The 21,080-nt window shown below is 41.5% G+C and overlaps 1 protein-coding gene across 6 annotated transcripts in view; it reads left to right on the top strand.

The window, feature by feature from the left end:
- FCHSD2 (FCH and double SH3 domains 2) overlaps nucleotides 1-19,817 on the top strand; it is a 316,584-nt gene extending 296,767 nt beyond the window's left edge. For 4 of the 6 annotated variants that reach the window (XM_059069670.2, XM_067038839.1, XM_059069672.2 and 1 more), the window contains 7 exons: nucleotides 5,997-6,131; nucleotides 11,696-11,779; nucleotides 11,900-12,077; nucleotides 12,363-12,583; nucleotides 13,566-13,695; nucleotides 13,839-13,921; nucleotides 16,413-18,483. In XM_059069670.2, coding sequence (XP_058925653.1) covers nucleotides 5,997-6,131; nucleotides 11,696-11,779; nucleotides 11,900-12,077; nucleotides 12,363-12,583; nucleotides 13,566-13,695; nucleotides 13,839-13,921; nucleotides 16,413-16,496 — 915 coding nt within the window. In that variant the 3' untranslated portion in view covers nucleotides 16,497-18,483. Of the gene's footprint in view, nucleotides 1-5,996; nucleotides 6,132-11,695; nucleotides 11,780-11,899; nucleotides 12,078-12,362; nucleotides 12,584-13,565; nucleotides 13,696-13,838; nucleotides 13,922-16,412; nucleotides 18,484-19,483 lie in introns of those variants that run through there. The other 2 variants (XM_059069671.2, XM_067038840.1) reach the window with 1 other exon arrangement.
- The last annotated feature ends 1,263 nt before the right edge of the window (nucleotides 19,818-21,080 follow it).

The raw sequence follows: 21,080 nt of genomic DNA, 5'->3' as shown, positions 1-21,080 counted from the left end.
CAATTAAGTCAAGTGGGTTTGTAGTGTTGTTCAAGTCTTCTGTATCCTTACTGATTTTCTCAATTCTCTACATGATGCCCTGTGCCTTATGAGGATTTCTGCTCTGTTAAGAGGGAATAGGAAATATTCCCAGACCTATGTGAATGCTGAGGATTGTTCCCTCTAATCCTTTGGGTGGTTCTATTGCTGGCTTCAGGTAGTTCTTGAGATATATGTGCTGATCAGTGCTTAGCTGAAGACTTGAGGGAGACCCTCTGCAGATTTCCAGAGTTCTCCCTATGCATTTCTTCATTACTCTACCCAGCAAACTCTAGCCACTTTGACCTTCCTGAATTCCCAGTTCCATATCCTCAATTCAGGCAGACCACCATCCTTATCTTGGGTTCCCTCCTGCTATAGCTCAGCTTGGAAACTTTTTTCATACAGTAAGTTGGGGAAATTGTTTCCCATCCACCAAGGATAACTAACTTTCATCACATGATGTCCAGTGTCTTGAAAACTGTTCTTTCATATATTTTGAACAGTTTTTTAGTTGTTTCTGGAAGGAGTTTAAATCTGGTCCCTAATATTCCATCTTGCCTAGAAACAGAAATCCATTTTCCTGATATTTTCAACATCATTTATTATAATATACTTGTGTTGTGTCTGGAATGATGTTCACTGTGATCACTTTTCTGTCTAGATGGAATTCAGAGGTTCTGCTAGCCAGTTATAGGGAGCTGCCTTCCTCTATGCTGGATATCACCAGATTTTTTTAATCTGTATTCTCCTTTTCTCATAAAAACAATAATGATGTATTAAGTACCTCCTATGTACCAAGCATGTGTTAAGGGTTTAAGTATTGCCTCAATCCTTATGATAACCTTGTTAAGAAGTAATTGTCTTCATTATAGAGATGAGGTCATTGAAGTTGAGAAGTCAAATAATTTGCCCAAGGTCATATAGCAAGTAAATGGCATAGTCAGCATTCAAACCCAAGTCTGTCAGATCCAGAGACCATAAAGCTGATGAAACCCTTCAGAGATAATTTTGCTGAATACAGGAGGTCAGCTACTAAAACCAACTTGGAAGAGTTCTTTTCTGCCCTTGCAATATGAGTAAGCATTTTATAACATCTAAGAAAGGAAAAATATTAATACAGCTAGAAAGAATAGTTTTGATTAAAATCCTGTCAGATGACAGGAAGGAAAAGGGATAAGTGAGCAGTTGTTAAGAAACAGGAAGAATGTGATTTTAGAAATGCTGGGTCAAGAAGGCATTGCAACAGCTAAGTTACAGAGGGTGGAAGAGGAAAAAGGAAGAAATTGTCCTGAGATGACATACTTTGGAAAGCTGCTAGAGCAATGCAAAAGCATGTGGCAGTGTCCCCTATTGGTGGCACTGCAACCTTTCAGTCCCTTCCGTGAGAACTAAAAAATGAACTCAAAATGAAGGAGAAAGAAAGGAATGTTTAACGTTGCCAAAATGAAACGTATTGGATTGATTCCCAGTGCTAAAGCACAGTACATAATTAACATTCCTTATGCTATATTTTTGGAAACATGTTCTACCCACATTGGCTTTAATTTTAGTTTTTATAGATGTATGGGTGTTTTGTTTTTTGTAATGCCTAGTTTGTTTTTAATGTCTATACCTTTACTAGAATATAAAGGCAATGTCTTCCAAGTATATATAAATATGTTTAAGTTAGTTTTACAGCAGTTTCCAGCATGTGAACCTCATCTTTTATATGACACCCTATTGGAAAATAATAGAATCATAAGCCTGAGATAATTTGAAAGGTCAAGATTTGAGTCTATTTTGTCATTGATCTGACTGACCATATATGAATATTTCTAAGATGAGGCACGTGAGGCACTCAGCTGTAGAGAATTTTCACTAATAGTTATAAATGAGACTATTACAGGGGCTTTGAAATGGAGGCAATAAATGTGACAAGAAATATTTACTATTTATTCTTCAGGAACCCTCTCCTCCCCCCAGTTCTTTAGAATTTTATTAGGTAAATAGCAGTTGAAGAGAGTCTTTTAAAATGTCAGTGATAATTACACAAGAGAAATCACATTAGCTCAATAAAGAGTAGAACTTGACATTATAGGCAGCTAATACTTTTTGACTCATTGAATCTCAGGAAATCTCTGACCTTCTTCTCAGTTCACCCTTTCCATATTCACAGGGCCCTCTGTGCACTTAGCATTTGGTTGTGCTCATTTCCCACTCCAGGTTGTGAACTCCTGCAATGCAGACAGCGTCCTTCATTTCATATCTAAGAGCCTAGCTTAGTGTTCAGCATATAGTAGGTATTTGGTATTTTAATTAATTGTTCTACTGTAAGGCCCAGTTCTGACTCTCCATTCCTTATATTCTTAATGTGTAAGCATTAGTGCCTTTGCATGTTTAAATACAGAGAAAAGTAGCCAAATAAGTGTTTATGTATAGCTAGAAACCAAGAAAACTTTGAGCCTATTCTGTTTCTTCTTTATTGGATTTTTAATTTAAAAAGTAAAACAGGGGCTTCCCGGGTGGCGCAGTGCTTAAGAATCCGCCTGCCAGTGCAGGGGATACAGGTTCGATCCCTGGTCCAGGAAGATTCCACATGCCGCAGAGCAACTAAGCCCGTGCGTCACAAATACTGAGCCTGACAACTCAAATACATTTTTTACACTCAATTCAATTTTAATTAATATATGCCTTTTAGCTATGATGGGTAATATACATTGAAACTGGGTTAAATTATTTTCCTTGTGCTACATTTCAAAAGGAACTGTGCCCTTTTCTGTGGCAAAATATACATAACATAAACTTTACCATTTAAACCATTTTTAAATATAGAGTTCAGTGGCATTAAGTACATTCACATTTTTGTGCAACCATAACTATCATCCATCTCCAGAACTCTTTTCATCTTGCAAAAGTGAAGCTCTACACCAATTAAACAATAACTCCCCTGGGGCTTCCCTGGTGGCACAGTGGTTGAGAATCTGCCTGCCAATGCAGGGGTCACAGGTTCAAGCCCTGGTCCAGGAATATCCCACATGCCACGGAGCAACTAAGCCTGTGTGCCACAACTACTGAGCCTGCGCTCTAAAGCCCGTGAGCCACAACTACTGAGCCCACGTGCCACAACTACTGAAGCCCATGTGCCTAAAGCCCGTGCTCCACAACAAGAGAAGCCACAGCACTGAGAAGCCCGCACACCGCAACAAAGAGTAGCCCCCGTTCGCCGCAACTAGAGAAAGCCCGCGTGCAGCAACAAAGACCCAACACAGCCATAAATAAATTTAAATAAAAAATTAAAAAATAACTCCCCTGTCCCCCAACCCCCAAATCCCTGACAGCCAACATTCTACTTTCTGTCTCTATAAATTTGACTACTTTAGGTACTTCATGTAAGTAGAGTCATACAGTTTATCTTTTTTTGTGACTGGCTTATTTCACTTAATGTCCTTGGGGTTCATCCATTGTAGCATGTGTCAAAATGTCCTTCCTTTTTAAGGCTGAATAATATTCTGTTGTCATATACCACATTTTGTTCATCCCCTCATCTCAGTGGATGCTTGGGTTGCTTCTACCTTTTGGCTATTCTGAATAATGCTGCTATGAAGATTGGTAATCAAATAACTGTTCATATCCCTGCTTTCAAACTCATTTGGGAGGAAGGATTGAAAGAATAGAATAGAAATTAAAATTGAAAAGAATTGAAAGAATAGAAGTGAAATTGCTGGATTATATGGTAATTCTGTGTTAAACTTTTTGAGGAACCATCATACCATTTTCCAAAGCAGCTACACATTTTACATTACTACCAGCCGTGCACGAGTGTTTCAGTTTCTCCACATCCTTACCAACACTTAATTCCTGTTTTTTTTATAATAGCCATCCTAATGGTGTGAAGTGGTATCTCATTGTGGTTTTGATTTGCATTTCCCTAATGATTAGTGATGCTGAGCATCTTTTCATATGCTTGTTGGCCACTTATATCTTCTTTGAAGAAATGTCTTTTCAAGTCCTTTGTCCATTTTTTAATTGAGCTGTTTTTTGTCGCTGAGTTTTAGGCATTCTTTGTATATTCTGGATATTAATCCCTTATCAGATATTTGTTTAATCTTTTTTTAAAAATTTATTTAGGCTGCGCCAGGTCTTAGTTGCAGCACATGGGATCTTCATTGTGGCATGTGGGGTCTTTAGTTGCAGTGTGCGGGATCTTTTAGTTGCGGCATGCAGGCTTCTTAGTTGCGGTCTGCATGCAGGGTCTAGTTCCCCAGCCAGAGATCAAACCCGGGCCCCCTGCATTGGGAGCACGGAGTCTTACCCACTGGACCACCAGGGAAGTCCCAATTCCTTATCAGATATGATTCGCAGATATTTTCTCCCATTCTGTGGGTTGCCTTTTTACTCTGTTGTCCTTTGATGGACAAAAGTTTTAAATTTGATGTAGTCCAATTTGTCTATTTTTTTTTTCTCGTTACCTATGCTTTTGGTTCCATATTCAAGAAATCATTGTCATATCTGGTGTCATGAAGCTTTTCCCCTCTGTCTTCTTCTAAAAGTTTTATAGTTTTAGCTTTTATGTTTAGGTCTTCTGTCCATTTGAGTTAATCTTTTTTTTTTTTTTTTCTTGGCCACACCATGTGGCATATGGGATCTTAGTTCCCAGGCCAAGGATCGAACCCACACCCCCTGCAGTGGAAGCACAGCGTCTTAACCACACTGGACTGCCAGGGAAGTCCCGAGTTAATTTTTGTAAGATAAGGGTCCAACTTCACTCTTTTACCTGTGGATATCCAGTTTTCCTAGTACCATTTGTGGAAAAGACTCTCTTTTCCTCATTGAACGTCTTGGGACTCGTCAAAAATCATGTAACCATATATGTACTGATTTATTTTGGGGCTTTCTAGTCCCTAACTCTTTTTTTTTTTTTTTTTTTTTTTTTTTTTTTTTTTGTGGTACGCGGGCCTCTCACTGTTGTGGCCTCTCCCGTTGCGGAGCACAGGCTCCGGACGCACAGGCTCAGTGACCATGGCTCACGGGCCCAGCCGCTCCGCGGCACGTGGGATCCTCCCGGACCGGGGCACAAACCCGTGTCCCCTGCATCGGCAGGCAGATTCTCAACCACTGCGCCACCAGGGAAGCCCCCTAACTCATTTTTAATGGGTGTTATTTATCTATGATATTGACACATCATAGTTTATTCAGACATTCCTCTACTGATGGACATATAGGTTGTGTCCAGGCTTTTACCACTACAGGCAGTGTTGCAGTAAACATCCTAGAATATGTAGTCTTACATCCTGGTGCTTTTTTTTTTTTTTTTTTTTTCCAGTATGCGGGCCTCTCACTGTTGTGGCCTCTCCTGTTGCGGAGCACAGGCTCCGGACGCGCAGGCCTAGCGGCCATGGCTCACGGGCTTAGTTGCTCCGCAGGCCTAGCGGCCATGGTTCACGGGCTTAGTTGCTCCGCGGCATGTGGGATCTTCCCAGACCAGGGCACGAACCCGTGTCTCCTGCATCGGCAGGCGGATTCTCAACCACTGCGCCACCAGGGAAGCCCCATCCTGGTGCTTTTATTTCTCCATAATAGATTCACAAAAGTGAAATTGCTAGATCAAGTGTCACGTTTAATTTTAATTTCAGTAGGCTGGGGTTCTTTTCAAGGATGTACCAGTTTACATTTCTACCAGCCATAGCTGAAAACCTGTTTCTCCACATCATTAATAGCACTTAGAAATCTTTTTACTGTTTCCTAATATGATCAGTTTAAAATGGTAAGAGGCCTTCATTAATCAGTATTTAACTGACTCTTGATTTTAAAAAGAAAAAAAAACTCTGTCCTTTCATAACATGAAAAATGCAAGTGAGAACAGAACAGATACTTTTCTTTGTGCCGTTGAATAAGTAAATTAACATTTTGAAACAATCAGGTTTTAAGTGTTTTTCCTGCTTTCATCCATTTTCTTGAAGTAAGCAAGCTAGCCAATAGCTTCTGATTTTTCCTAGCTTAATGCAGATACCGAAAGAGAAGAAGGAGAAGAGTTTGAAGACAATATGGATGTTTTTGATGACAGCAGTTCCAGCCCTTCTGGCACCTTAAGAAATTATCCACTCACCTGCAAAGTTGTTTATTCCTATAAGGTTTGTATTTCTCTAACATACTTCTCATATTAAATTGTGACAACTCTGAAGATACAAGTAACTGTATCTACCCAGCCTCTTATAGTGTACTTATCATAAAATTGGTGTTCAGTTCATATTAGAGGCAATATAACATAATGGGAAAGAGTCCAGGCTCTGATGTCAGACTGCCTCGGTTAAAATCCTGTCTCTGACACTTACGATCTACATAACCGCGCTAGTCCCTTGGTCTCTGTGAGCCTCAGTTTTCTTATCTATATTATGGGGATAATAATATAGGGCTAGTTTGAAGACTACATGAGATACCACTTTTATAGCAAAGCATTTAGCACAATGCCTGACATCTAGTAAATTTTCTATAAATAGAACTCTTACCCTTATCAATTGCCTGACACAAGACCCTCCGTTAGGACAGTTCTTAAAATTGGTATTAAAATAAAATTGCTTGACAGAGCAGTTTTGTTAAACTTTACCTTTCCTAACCTTAATATAACCACCTCTTGTTTCCAGGTTAAGAAGGGATATGGATAAATAGCTTCCTGAACTTCCAAACCTGATTTGGTATAATAGTTCTTAATCTCTCTCACCCCTGCCCTACTTTCACATTAACTTTTTACTCAAACAAAGTAAATTGAGTTTCAGTTCCCTGGTTCCTCTTTTCCTTACTCCCTTCGTCAATCACTAGCCAGTCCTGTTGAGTCCACCTCCAAAACATATCCTGAATCCATTCACATTTCGCATCTTGGTCTAGGCCATTGCTTTGATTACTGTAAAAGAAAAAAACCCCTAATAATTGGTATCCCTTCTTCATACTTGTCTACCAACAGTCCACTTTCCACTCTGCAGCCAGAATTATCTTTAATACATATAGGAGATTATTTTATTCCCCTGCCTAAAACCCTTTATAAGCTTTCCATCACACAGAGAAAAATAAACTCTTCACAAGGGTCTATAATGTCCAGATTGATTTGGCCCCTGCAAATCTCCTTAGCTTCGTGTCAGACCAACCCACCCAACCCATGCACTACACATTAGCAACTCTGGCTGCCTTTCCGTCTTCAAAAGCACTATGCGCCCCTCTGACTTGACAGCTTTGCACTTGCTGCTCCCCTACCTGGAACTGTCTTTTCCCAAATCTTGCTTGGCTGCCCACTGCTCTTCATATAGGCTCAGCTCAAATAGTGCCTCCCCAGGTTTCCCTGACCACCTAAATGCACAGCCAACTCCCCAGTCACAACTCTATCCCATTGCCCTTTTGTCCTCATTTATTTACTGTATAGCACCTATCACCAGCCAAACTGAATCTTGTTTGCTTTCATACTTCTTTATCTGACTCTCCACTAAAGGTCCATGAAGGCAGAAACCTTGTCTGTGTTTGTGTACCTTGTGTATGTGTCTTCAGCACCTAGGACAGTGCCTGGCACATAGTGGGTCCTCAGGAAATAATTGTGGAATGAATAAATGAATGATGTAAGGAAGGCATGAACAAATGAATCCCTTTCATTTTAATGAATGGCATTAATTTAAATGAATTCCTTTCATGTTAATGCCATGCTTAAGGGACAACAGCAGAGGAAGGGTCTGAAGAGAATCTAAATCATACATGGAACAGTCTCACTCCTACCACCACCATCCCTGGAGAGCCAAAAGCTGATATTATTTACTCCTCAATATCAGTGATTACCAGACTTTTTTTCCTTTAACATCCTTTTATTATATGTTTAAGTTAACAATACTTCCTCTTTTCTAAAAGGGTTGGGATTTTTTTTTCCCAATGTAAACTGTTTTGATAACCTTTTGAATATTTGAAGTCATCTTCCGAGATACTTGTGTTTTAAAATATTATAAAACTTGGTTGGGATTGTTTCCCTATATTCCGTCTCAGTATTATATTTACTTTGAAGTTCCAGAATTAAAATTTAAGGTCCTTAAACAGAGAGGGTCCTAGGTATCTGAGTGATTATTACATCTGAGGAATTTTACAGATGAGGTAGCATTTCAATGGGGTCATGAATAAGATCTTTCTAGTTACAGTGATAAGGAAGGGAAGGGAAAGAGCCTTATAAGCAAACAGCAGATACAGAGACACAGTTTGATGAGATAAAAGGGTGTTCAGGAAATGTTAAACTCAGTGTTGTGTGAGCATCAAGTGTGGGAAATAGAGCAGCTGGAAGTAAAGATGTCAGATAGACCTGTAGATCAGACTGAGTTTGGCTTTTATCCTGGCTGAAGGAAGCCATTGGGTGTCCTAAAATCAGACTGGGCTTTTAAATAAGGTAACCCTGGTCGTGGTATAGATATTCCAGAGAGGGTAGATTAGAGTGGAGAGAGACTAACTATAAGCCTAGTTGTGATTCCTATGGTCCAGACCAGGAAAGAAGGCCTAAATTAATCTGGTGAGAACAAAGAAAAGCTAAATTTAAGGAGTAGTTTCAAAAGCCTTAAAAATGCTCATTGGGGCTTCCCTGGTGGCGCAGTGGTTGAGAGTCCATCTGCCAATGCAGGGACACAGGTTCGTGCCCTGGTCCGGGAAAATCCCACATGCCGCGGAGCGGCTGGGCCCGTGAGCCATGGCCGCTGAGCCTGCGCGTCCGGAACCTGTGCTCCGCAGCAGGAGAGGCCACAGAAGTGAGAGGCCCGCGTACCGCAAAAATAAAATAAAATAAAATAATAATAATAATAATAATAATGCTCATAACTTTGACCCTACTACTATATATCCTAAGAAAGCGACCCACAATATAGAAAAACATTCTGAATACAAAATGCTCTTTCATCATAGTACTACTTTATAATAGCAAAGTTGGCAGTCCAATAAGGAAATAGTTAAATAAATTAACCATTCATATAATGTAACCATAACAAAATTTTATGAAGATAATTGAAAATTATATTAGAGTTTTTTATGTAAGAAGACATATGTCCAAAAAGTAAGATACCAAATTGTATTACCTTAAGGTCTTAATTATACATATTTCTAGCTTTTCTACAGTGAACATGTATTACCTATGTAATCAGGAGAAATCATATTGTTTTAAAAGAAAACAGGAAATTTAGAGAGATGGTGGTGGGAATGGAGGGCATGGCTGCTTCTGAGGTCCTGGCTGCCACTGCATATTAGGACTTCATGAGGTAGTGTGAGACCAGACCATGTGTTTATTTAATAACTATTTCCTGACTACTTGCTGTCTTTAGTTGGGATAAGTGATAAGAATTACATTCCCTGCCTTAAGTAAGTCATTCTAATAGGAAGCACACAAGTGCAAACAACTAACTTGAGTGCCACAGTAGTCGGTGTTACAGGGATGCTCAAAGCCTTGTAAGAATAAAAGGAGGAAAAAGCGAACAGCTTATTGTGGGTGGTCTTGGAAAACATAAGGTGGGCATCAAATCATGAGTAATAATAATAGCTACCATTTATGAAGTCCTGTGTGCCCGGTATCATACATATATATATATATATTTGTTTTTTCTAATCCCTTCAATAACTCTATAAGGAAGATATCAACCAACCCATTAATTCAACAAATATCAGTACATGAGCACCTTCCATATACCATGCTGTGCTCTTTTCTAGGCTTGGGGGTATAGCATTGATGAACACAGACAAAAATCTCTGCCCTCTTGGAGCTTACATTGTAATAGGAATAAAAAAGAAAACTGAGGCTCTAAAAGGTCTTATGGTCACTTGCCTGTAGAAACAGACTGAAGCTGGACTTGAACTCACAGTAATCTAAATCTAGTCACCAGATGGGAAAGAGGGAGCAGGGCCTGCTGGAAAGAAGGAACAGCCTGATAAAAGCAGAGGCAATAAAGAACGTGGTATGTTCAGAGAATAGGGAATAGTTTGCTGGGGCCAAAGCATCAAGAGACCACAGGGTTTTGAGTGTCATGCAAAGGACTTGACCTTGTCAAGTGGAAGAACTGGTCACTGCTTAGGTGTGGTATGATCAAGCTAGTGTCTGCTTATATAACAATGTTGGACAACTTGCATGGACCTTCATGACTTTTTTTTACAAGGGCAGCATTATATTTAAAGGTGTTCTTAACCCTCCTGCTTTGCTGTCACACACAGTGAAATCTGGTTGTGTTGATAACTTTTTAAGTTTTGCCACAGAATTTGTTATGTAGGTGCCTTTTGCTGGTATATTCAAGGCATAGTGTGGTTTCAGATTAGTGAAAAAACTCCATTGGAGGGGGTTGGTGGTGGTGGTGGGATGAATTAGGAGATTGGCATTGACATATATACACTAATATGTATAAAATAGATAACTAATAAGAACCTGCTGTATAAAAATATATTAATTAATTTTTTTAAAAAATTCCATTGGAAAAGCTATCAAAAGTCAGTGAGCTTTTTTTTTTTCTCATTTTGAGATCAGAGGTAATCTACTTAAAATTCTGGTCCTGGAGTAATTCTGTGATTGGTCAGCCATTTTTAATACTATTTTTCTGTGTCAAGTTGCTATTATAGCAATATCCAGAATCTGGGTTTGATGAAATGTACATGAAATGGGAAATGAGTCTTTGGAAATGAGTCTTGCCTTACTTTCGCTTGTGTAATTTGGAGATATTTTACACTTTGACACTGTGAGATCTCAAAAACTATATGGTCTAAAGCAGTAGTTTTAACTAATCTTGGGACTTGGGGAAAGCTTTTAAGGCTGTTCACTAAGAGCCAGAAGATGTCCGCAGACCCTCCTGTTACACGTGACAGGCAAGTCTCTTTAGGAAACAAAGCCACAAAGTCTCTCTCTACAAACCCCCTGCAGAGTCCCTGAGAGCTTGCTCTCAGATTCTACTGCCTCAGGGGTAGTATTTAGGTGTCTGGTACTAGTGGACTCCTGCTGTTAGGGATTAAAAAATAAATAAAAACATCACTTCTGCAGAAGCACTCAAGTGGATCAGCCTAGCCTCTACAGTTAAGTTGGAGCATAATAAATCCAAACTTTGACCAACCTCAATCATTTCTCTCCTACAACTTTCTTCTCTTGGCCACTGTTTTATGGTGATTCCAGATGAATTCCAGGCACTGCTCAAGCTATCAGTCAATCCATGTACATAGCTCTTTGCATTTTCACAGCCTGCACCTCCATGGTAGCCCTCTGGCGTAGTTCTAATTCACGGCTTTCTCCTTTGCTTGTGCTTCCCAAATCATCTTGGTTCTGTGCTTATTCATCCCACAATGACGCCCCCATCTTCCCGAGAATGGCAGGATTGTCATTTTGAAGAAATGGAGGCATCAAAAAGTTGAATAACTTACCAATAGATACATAAGCTGGAGCTAGAACCCAGGTCCTCTACTTCCAGCAGAGTGCTGTGTTCACTGAACCTGATTGCCTCTTGAGGATTCCGTTTCTCCAGTTTTCGTTGTGGCTTTATTTTGTTTAGTTTTTTAAAGTAAAACTTCACCTCATGATAGTTTTACAACACTCAAATTTTTATGTTCAATACGTTTTTCAAAATCATTTCAATATTTTGATCCCCAGTTTTTGTTATGATCAGTTCACATCTGCTCTTTATCTAACCTTTTTAATTTTGTCCATGAACATCCTACATTGCAGGCTTCTCAACCAGATGAGTTGACCATTGAGGAACATGAGGTGTTAGAAGTGATTGAAGATGGAGATATGGAAGACTGGGTAAAGGTATATTCCTTTGCTCATATCGCCCCTTCTTGTGACATTTTCAGGAGTTTGTTTTGGTTCTTGTTGTACCCTGTCCAAATTGTGTGTGCAAACCTGTTTTGTCACATGTCTTTTACTCAGGCTCGAAATAAAGTCGGCCAAGTGGGTTATGTACCAGAAAAGTACCTACAGTTTCCCACCTCGAACAGTCTGCTGAGCATGCTGCAGTCCTTGGCTGCTTTGGACAGTCGGTCACACACATCCAGCAATTCCACGGAGGCCGAACTCGTTTCAGGCAGCCTCAACGGAGATGCCAGTGGTAAAGACTGAAACAAGGCACTCTTTATTTGGTCACATTTGGCCTAAACTGTATTAGCCTGGAGTCAGCCTTCAGTAGGTTAAAAAGCACAACTTTATTCCTTTTCGGTAATATGTTTATTTGGTCACATTTATCCTGTACAGTAGAACCCTAAAGTTGATCTTCAGTGAGTACAGAATTATAGCTGTACAATGGCCTTTTAGTTGTCACTTGTGCATGGGGTGGCTGCAAAAGTAACCTGGTTGTTGGTGTTCTTACTGCATTTTTCTCTCTCTTGCTACCTAGTCTGTTTTGTGAAAGCACTTTATGACTACGAGGGCCAGACAGATGATGAATTATCTTTTCCTGAGGGAGCAATCATCCGAATCTTGAACAAAGAAAACCAGGATGACGATGGCTTCTGGGAGGGGGAATTCAATGGGCGGATTGGAGTTTTCCCATCAGTGCTAGTGGAAGAACTTTCAGCCTCAGAAAACGGTGACACTCCATGGATGCAGGAGATTCAGGTGCACAACAGGGGGAGAAAGCTGAATTAAAAGATGTTTAAAGAAAATGACTCCCAAGGAGTCTGCTGACCCACGCAAAAGTGGGCTGTGGTCTCGGCCTCACCCTCATCACTCCAATCCCTTGGTTGCCAGGTTTCTGCAAAACTGAATTTGGGAAGCAAAGACTTGTCAGTCAGGCTCTTGTGCAATGGCTGTATGACAGCTCACTTCTCCCACATTCTGTTCTGTGAATTGGGGAACCAAAATACTAAATTGTGTGTGACATACAAAAGAATGGTTTGGTGGAGAGAAAGAAAGAAACCAGAGAGGGAATGTATTGTCTCTGTGGTTAGTTTATGCAGTAAAAATATTAGCTTGCTCTTTTTCTCCCTCACACTGTCAGAGCCTCCCTGCCCAGTCCAGGTCCTGCTAGTCCTTTTCAGAGAACTGATGAGCCTGCCAGAGCTCCATAGGCTTAACTCATCATAGCAAATCTTGTCTTTACGGGACACTTCTAATTCGGATCAGTCACAGGCACGCCTGGCAGGTCCAGGACCACAAGGAACATGTCTGTCCATCTTGCTTGTGTGGTATTGTGACCACTTAGCATGATATTTACAGAACCTGGGGAAGTCAGAAACTCAGCCAATTATTTTATCCTCACTGAAAAATACATCTTGTCCCTTTTTTTGTTCTTCACTGAACTGACTAATTTGGTATGTTTTCAGTAGAATTCTAGAGAATGGTTTGACTTGGTAACTGTTTAAGATAAACTAAAATCAGTAGTATAATGAGATCTGTGGAAGGAAAAGTTAAATGCAACACAAAACTGGGGGTTGGGGTGGTTATTCTAGGCTCATTTGCTCCTAATGAGGCTGACCAAGAAAGTTAATAATCGTAATTTAGCTCCAAAGAAAAGTAATTTGCCAGGAGTAGTCAGAGCAGCCTGCTAGTCTCTCCTTCCTCAAGTGAGCACTTCGTAACCTCTCTTCCTTTCCTGCAGATCTCTCCCTCCCCCAAGCTGCCCGGCTCCCTGCCTCCACTGCCGCTGTATGACCAGCCTCCTAGTAGCCCTTACCCCAGCCCAGATAAGAGGAGCTCCCAGTACTTCCCCCGCTCTCCTTCAGCAAATGGTAAGGGTTCTCCTGGGCATGGGTCTACATAACACTTTCATTCAGAAATCTACACGTTCACCTGAAGAGCAAACAGATCTGCATTAGCATTTTTATTGCTCAACAACACAAATAAATAGAGCTTCTTTGATTCCCTCCCTTAGAAAACAGCTTCCATGCGGAATCACCAGGATTCTCACAGGCATCCCGACATACTCCTGAGACCTCATATGGGAAACTACGACCTGTAAGTCTCTTATCTGGCAGGGTTACAGAATGCGTAGTTTCTCCAAATTGAAAGTTAGAAATTAACATATCTCCATGACCCCTGTGTTGTTACTAATTCCCTCCATGCCAGGCTAAGATGGATTTGGGAAGTTAAAAAGAGCTCTGGAAAAGGAAGGCTATAAAAATGAACACATCTTGGAAGGTCTAGCTTACACTGGTGCTTTCCTCACTGAGCCATGGTGAGGTTGCAAGATGACAGCTATGAAAGTGTATTTAAATTATAACAAGCTCTGTGAGCATTAAAGTGGTCTAATTGTGAAACAGAAGCATTTTTTTTTCCAGCAGGCATTTAATAAGAACCTATTTTCCAGGCCTCTAACTGCCTCTTTGATGGGACACTGAGATGAAATAAGATACATGCATTTTGAGGTTTGAGAGCTTCTATTCTCAAAAGAATCTGTTCTTACAAATAATCACCTCTTACTCACCCCTCACTCTGCTGCCAAGGACTCCACCCCACCACCTCACTGTGAAACAGCTCTTCCAAGGTCATAACTTTCGCATGCTCATCTAGTGCATATTTGCAATTTTATTTTCCTAGACCCCCTTATCAGCATTTGACACAGTTCTTTGAACCATTCACTACCTTTGGCTTTGTTCATTCAGCAGATACTCATTGAGTGCCTTGTTAAGGACTTGGTTCTTGATCCTAAAAGTTTAGGAAGCTATTGTAAGATTGTAAGCAGGACAGTGATATGACCAGTTGTGCATTTTTAAAACACTACTATGGCAGCCAAGTGGAGGATGAATGGAAGGTGACAGAACGGACACAGGGAGCCGTAGGGGCTGGAGCAGTGGTCCAAGCAATAAGGGACAGTAGTGTGGACTAGTGGGTAAGAGCGGGAATGGAGAGAAGTGGACCTATTTGTTCTACCACACTTTCCTGGTCTGCTTTCTACTTCCTGGCCCTTCCTTTTTGTTACTGAGTCCAAGCTCACTCTTCTCACCCCATGACAGGCCAATAAATCGGGAGACGAGGTATTGAGGCGAAGAATAGCGACTTTATTTGGAAAGCCGGCAGATGGCAAACTAGGGTCCCCAAAAAAACATCTTATGGGGTCTGGATGCCTGTTTCTTTTATAGAACAGAGGGGGGCGGGGAGGAGGTGAGGAAGTAAAGTTAAAAGGCCATTAGTTTTGCCTGCTTGGCCAGCATAGGGAGGGGATTTGTTAATTTCTTCTTTTCTGCAGCCATTCACAGGTGGGCAGGGTCAGATTGTCTCCCAGTGAGCTGAACAAAGGCACTTTAGTTTAACATTCAGGGAGAGGGGCAGGGTTCCCTGAGGCAGGCCACTATGTATGATTATAATAACAAAAGCAACAAAAAGCAAAGGTTAAAGTCAAAGAAACAGATCCAACAGAGTCAGAATTGGCTCTTCCCTGTTACATTTTCATTGACCTTTGTGGGCTTCTCTGCCTCTATCCATCTCTTTTGATGCTTCTCAGGGTTCTTTCCACAGGCTGCTTCTCTGAAAGTCATTAAAGTCACTCTCTGAGTAATCTCATCTACTCCCAAGGCTTTGATAACCATTTATTTACTGACAACTCCCAGATTTATAACTGCCATTCCAGTCTCTTCCCTGAGCTTCAGACTTGTGGAAATCTCTGTGTATATACCAAAACCCCCAAAACTCAGCAAAACATGAGTTAATTATCTTCCCTCCCAGACATACTCCTTCCATATTTCCTGTCCTGGTGAGTGGTACCCCCATCCTGCCAGTGCTCTGCCATCACTCGTGACACCTCCCTGACCCTGCCTTCCACAAAGAGTCATCACAAGTCCTGCCAGGTTTACCTTGGAGACAACTGTCAAGTTTTTCCACCCTCTGCTCCCCCACTGCCGGTACCCTAGTGCAAGCCAACATCAGCTTTCTTTCAGACCACCACAGGAGTCTCCAAAACTGTCACCTGTATTCTCGCCCACCACCAGTTTTCTTCAAACTTTTACCTGAGTCATCTTTTTACACATCTGATACTGCTGTTTAAAATCCACCAAAGATTCCTCTTTGCCTACAGAATAAAGCTCCAATTTTAAAATATGGCTTAATGAGGCCCTTCATGACTTACCCCAGCCTACCTCTCTAGTCTTCTCTCTTGCAACCCTCCTTCCAAGACATGTTGAAAGGTTTTCAGTTCTCTAAGCATTGCTCTCTCGCTTTCAACTCTAGGCCTTTGCTTTGGACGAGGCTTTTAGGGCTACAAAGACTCTTGTGCCCATGAGGATTTCAGCCTAGGCAAGAACCTGAATCATGAGTTTCACATTTCATCCAGAACAGTAGGTCCTTCTCAGTGTAAGAAATAGTGAAAATTAAGTTGAAAGCACATGCTTAGAGCATTTCTGAGAGCCCTGGGGTGCCCATGTCCTTGGATAAATGACTAGTTGGGGTTTGGATGCTTCAGGCACTGAATCGGGAAGCTGACTGACAATCCATGTGATGGTTTCCTGCTCAGGTCCGGGCAGCTCCCCCTCCACCTACGCAGAACCACCGAAGGCCAGCAGAGAAGATCGAGGATGTGGAAATCACACTGGTGTGATGATGGCTTTGCCCGTCCGTTACTGCTACAATCAAGGCCAGGCTTAGAGTTTGGCCAGTCTTGTTTTTTAGGCACCTTTGCATGATGACTCGAACAGAGCAAAAACAAGGAGGATTATTATATGTGACTGGGTGGCCTGGTAGACTCCTCCCATGTTTTGAATATTTTGTGCCTTTTTTTGTTGTCATTTTCTATGTCATCTCTCCTACCACAGCACAAATCCTAGAGGGCCCTAGAAGCACAGAGGGAACAGCCCTCTTGCCTAACAGTGGCCCATTTTTGTATGAGACTCAAGACCAGGCCTCGATCAGGGCATAGTCACAGAGATACTGATCATGTGCACTCGTACAGTATATTACTGTGGCCACAAGGATGTGGCAAAGATTCTCATCTTTCTTCAAGTGGCTTTTGCTTATCTGATTGAGTTTAATCAGATCATGTTGGCTACATAAGGAAGCAGAAGGAGGGATTTCAGGAGAGGCTGGCTCCTCCCCGCAGTTAGTCCCCAAATTGAGAAACTGAAACCGTATTGGAAAAAAATGGACTGCCCTGAGTTTAGCACCAATTGCATTAATGCACATCTCTTCCACAACTAACATTTAAAACAGTTAACAGTGTCCTTTGTATTAATATTTATGCCATTCATTTAGTATTAGTGGAGCTAACAAGGAGGGGCTGAACTAGTAGCCAAATCTCATCCCATCACATAGACTAATAGAAAGGAGGCTGTGGCGAAAGCAGAAATGGAGCTTCCAGATCTGAAATGAGCCAATTTAATGTTCTTTTTATATTTGGGTATTTTTCATTTTAATTTTTGCAGCGTATACTATTCTGACCAGTATCCTTAGAATCTGAATGTCTAGATAAACTGGGGACACATACTTGCCTTGTCGAGCTTCTCTACTGGGGAGGCCTCTAGCATTATTTTATTCCCAAGCCAGTCCACTAGCCCAGGCAGCCACCCACCACATAAAATGAAGCTTCCCAGGTCCAACTGACCTGACATTTCCTTGGAAGGAAGAACCTGTAGCTCATGGAAACCAGCTTCCTGTGAAGGACTAAAGGATTCCACAGGTGCAAATTGACAGGTTCTCCATGTCACAGGGAGAGCAGGGAGTAGCCTTCTCTGCAGGCTAACAAACCCATAGCAGAAGGTGTCCCAGAGTAGGCCTCTGGCGGCCCTCCACCTCCTATGGAAGATAGGGAGTGCATTACTTAGGGACTAAGGGATATTTGCCAGTTGCTTTTTTTTTTTTTTTTTTAAATCAAATTTGGAGAATTTAATTCGAAAGTTGTTTTACGCTTTGAAAACGCCATCCCTCCTAAGAATCTAAAAACTTGAAATGCTCGCCAAATGTCCCCATGGGATTTTTGACCAAAAGGTCAGAGCTGAAGAAATTTTCAGTTAGTCATTTGATCACTTCAGTGACAGTACCCATTGATGAATCTTCTCCATGATTTGAGGATTTTTGTTTTTGTTTTTTGCTTCTTAACCTGTTGATCTATTTGAGGTCTTTTTGTGTTTATCAAACTTATTCTTAAGTTTAAAAAAAATTTAAAGGGTGGGGTTTTTTTAAGATTTTAAAGTTTGTTGACAAGTTTAAAATCTTCAAAGCACTTTAGAAATCTTCAAAGTGCTGAAATCAGGCAGTTCTTGCCACCCAGTCTTGTATTCTCTCTTTAGCTAGCAAAATTGTCCTTGAATCTGGGTTTTCCACATTCTCAGAGGGTTATTTGAAATCTTTTGTTATATTTTAAAATATTTTTTGGAAGAGCTGCTAATTTTATTTTAAAAAAACAAAGTTGTAAAAAATATGCCTCCTTTTTAAAAAGAACCCCTCCCTCCAGGACATGTAATCCAGTGTCACAGTGCACATGGCTGGGCTCAGAGGAAGCGCCTCTGTGCAGATGTGCTTTCTTTACGGTGGCTGTAAAAACTTTGTATTTATTATGTATAAAATGTTGAATAATAAAAAAATGGAATTAAGTTTTCTAAGTTTTACTTATAAAAAGATTTGGGTAAGCAGGCTTTTCCAAATACCCAGTGCTTCTTATAAAGACACTTCTAGGCCCTCCTTTAAACCCTACAACAGATACAGAGAGGGGGAAATAAATTAATCCATCCATGGGACAAACAGTCCCACATGCCACCCACCTGCCAGGTGTAATACCCTGAATGCTAGAGATAAAAATAAATAAGTTGTGGTCTTGGCTCTCAAGGTTCTTTCCCAGTGGAGAAAAAAGGTATACACATGAGGACAGTACTGTGTGAGGTGCTGGAAGGGAGAGGCAGAGAGTGGGCTGAGGGAGCTGAGGAGGGAGCTCTGATTCTGCAGCTGCAAGGGCGAGAGGAGGGCCACTGAGTCCCCTCAGAGGATGTGACTGCTGGCTTCTAGGAAGTGGGTACTCTGGACTACTCTGTCCTTTCCTAAACCTCCACCCTGAGTAATGAGTCAAGGGAAGGAGATTTTACTGGTCTCGGGGGTGGCTAGAGGATTCCAGGTGAAAAGCCAAGTCCCTCTGGCTGCCAGCCGGCCCAGTGAGGACCAGAGGTCAGCCTGTTTGGGGAGGGGCCCCACAGCCCTCCTCTTCCAGAGCTGCGCATGTGCTATACGTATTCTTCCAGACGTTTTCTGTGCATAGAACTCATATGCACACACTGCCTTTTTATATGTGAGATTATATAATACATTTAGGTTTACCTCATTCTTTTTGAAGGCTGCATCATATTCCACTGTTCAGATATATCATAATTTAAATATTCCTACAGTGATGGATGATGAGGTTGTATCCATCCATTTGCTATTCGAAAGTTGAAATTAACACCTTTGTACATAATTCTTTAAAAATTTGTTCCAGTAAAAATATTGGGTAAATTCCTAAATATGTAATTTGAGAGTCAAAAAGGTATGTATGTATTTAATTTTGTTAGGTGTTGCCAAATTGGCCTCCAAAATGACCGTATCCATTGACACTCCCACCAACAGCGTAGAAGACAACATGGACTTTGGAGCTGGAAGGTCTGAGTTAAATCCTGCCTCCCACTTGACAGCTGTGGAACCCAGCTTCAGTGTCCCCATCGGAAACATGAGAATAATGCTGTGGATCCAAGAAGGACATGTAAAGTGTGCAGCACAGGGTGGTCACCACAAGCATTCCTCACCATCACTTCCCCCACCTTCAGTGGCCTCCCCTACAGAACTGCTCCTTGCTATCCTTCCAGCCTCCCAGTAACACAGGGCTGTCATGAGGCCCAATGGAAAGAGTGGGTGTGAAAGTGCTTCACCATAAATATGGTAAGGACTATCAGTGCACATTTAATATCACTTCCATCTTTTGCCTTCCCCTGCTAATGAAAGCTGCTCGCATTCAAGAGTACTGTTGGCCCCAGAGGCCTGGTCTGTGACCAGCGGATGGAATTAAGCTAATCATCCCACCCCTGTATCATAGCTATACTGGGGCCTCCTTCATCACAGGAACTAAAGGTAAGGCAGCTGAACCAGATTCGCAGCACATCACCTAGATCCCTTTCCTCTATGACCCACCACCCCAGCCCACATCCACAGGCAGACAGAAGCAACTGGGAGGATATCCTCTGGCTTTAGCCCTGCCACCGCTTGATGGACACCCTTTCCACTGGGCTGCCACAACCCCGGCTTTAAAAGAAGTAGAATGAGATGATTTCCAAGGGCTTATCCAACTCTTATGTTCTAGGTAAGTTCAGCTTCTAGATGCAGAGTGAGAACATCACACAAAAAGGTCACAACATTTGAGAATAGACTTTACGAACACAGAGACTTCTCAGGATGGCCAAAAGTTGAAAATTCTAGCCACTGGACTCTCCACTGGGACAGAGCAAACTGTCCTCTGGGTTGTGGTCACACCCGGGCTGCACTATTCACTCACTGCCCAAGGAGCCCGGCCAAAGCTTTCGGTTGTGAAGCCAGTTATTTCCTAACCCTCTGAGAGGCCTTAAAACAAAATCTGGCTGAATCTTTGCATTTAATGCTCGTTATGAAGCTCTTTTTCATGACTAAAATACAACCACGTTACAGAAATTTTAGTTTAGAAAGGAGAGAATTGTAATTTGTCCTGAAATCCTACAACTTAACCAGTATAAGTTTCCTCCTAGATGCTCCCTGTGTTTGCTGTTACTGCTTGATCTGCCAAGAACCCCGTGAATGCCAAAGAGCATCTTGTTTCTGGACCATTTTCCCCTGGTCCCACTGGCCAAAAAAACAAATGCAGCATTTCTGCCATGTCTGTGTCAGAGAGCCCTGGTCTGGGAATATTTTCCTGGAAATGAATGAACACACCTCTTAGGGTTCACACCTCTTCCACACTGTGTGCTAAACACATAAGCATGCTTTCTGTCACCCACTTGCTCCTATGAGGGGCAGGGGAAGAGCCTGGTCAAGAGGCCTATATTCAGGTCCCTGGGCTGCCTCCGATTACCTGTGTCCTTAGGGTCATCCCTTCACCCTTCTGGGCTTTGCTCTTCTTATCTCTAAAGTGGGAACAAGAAGACAATACAAACTTCATAAGACCCAGGGGGATCAAATAAGATAATGTACAGATAAGCCG

This window comes from Kogia breviceps, chromosome 7 (genome assembly GCF_026419965.1).
Source record: "Kogia breviceps isolate mKogBre1 chromosome 7, mKogBre1 haplotype 1, whole genome shotgun sequence".
NCBI lineage: Eukaryota > Metazoa > Chordata > Mammalia > Artiodactyla > Physeteridae > Kogia > Kogia breviceps.
This window is presented reverse-complemented; position numbering and strand designations above follow the sequence as displayed.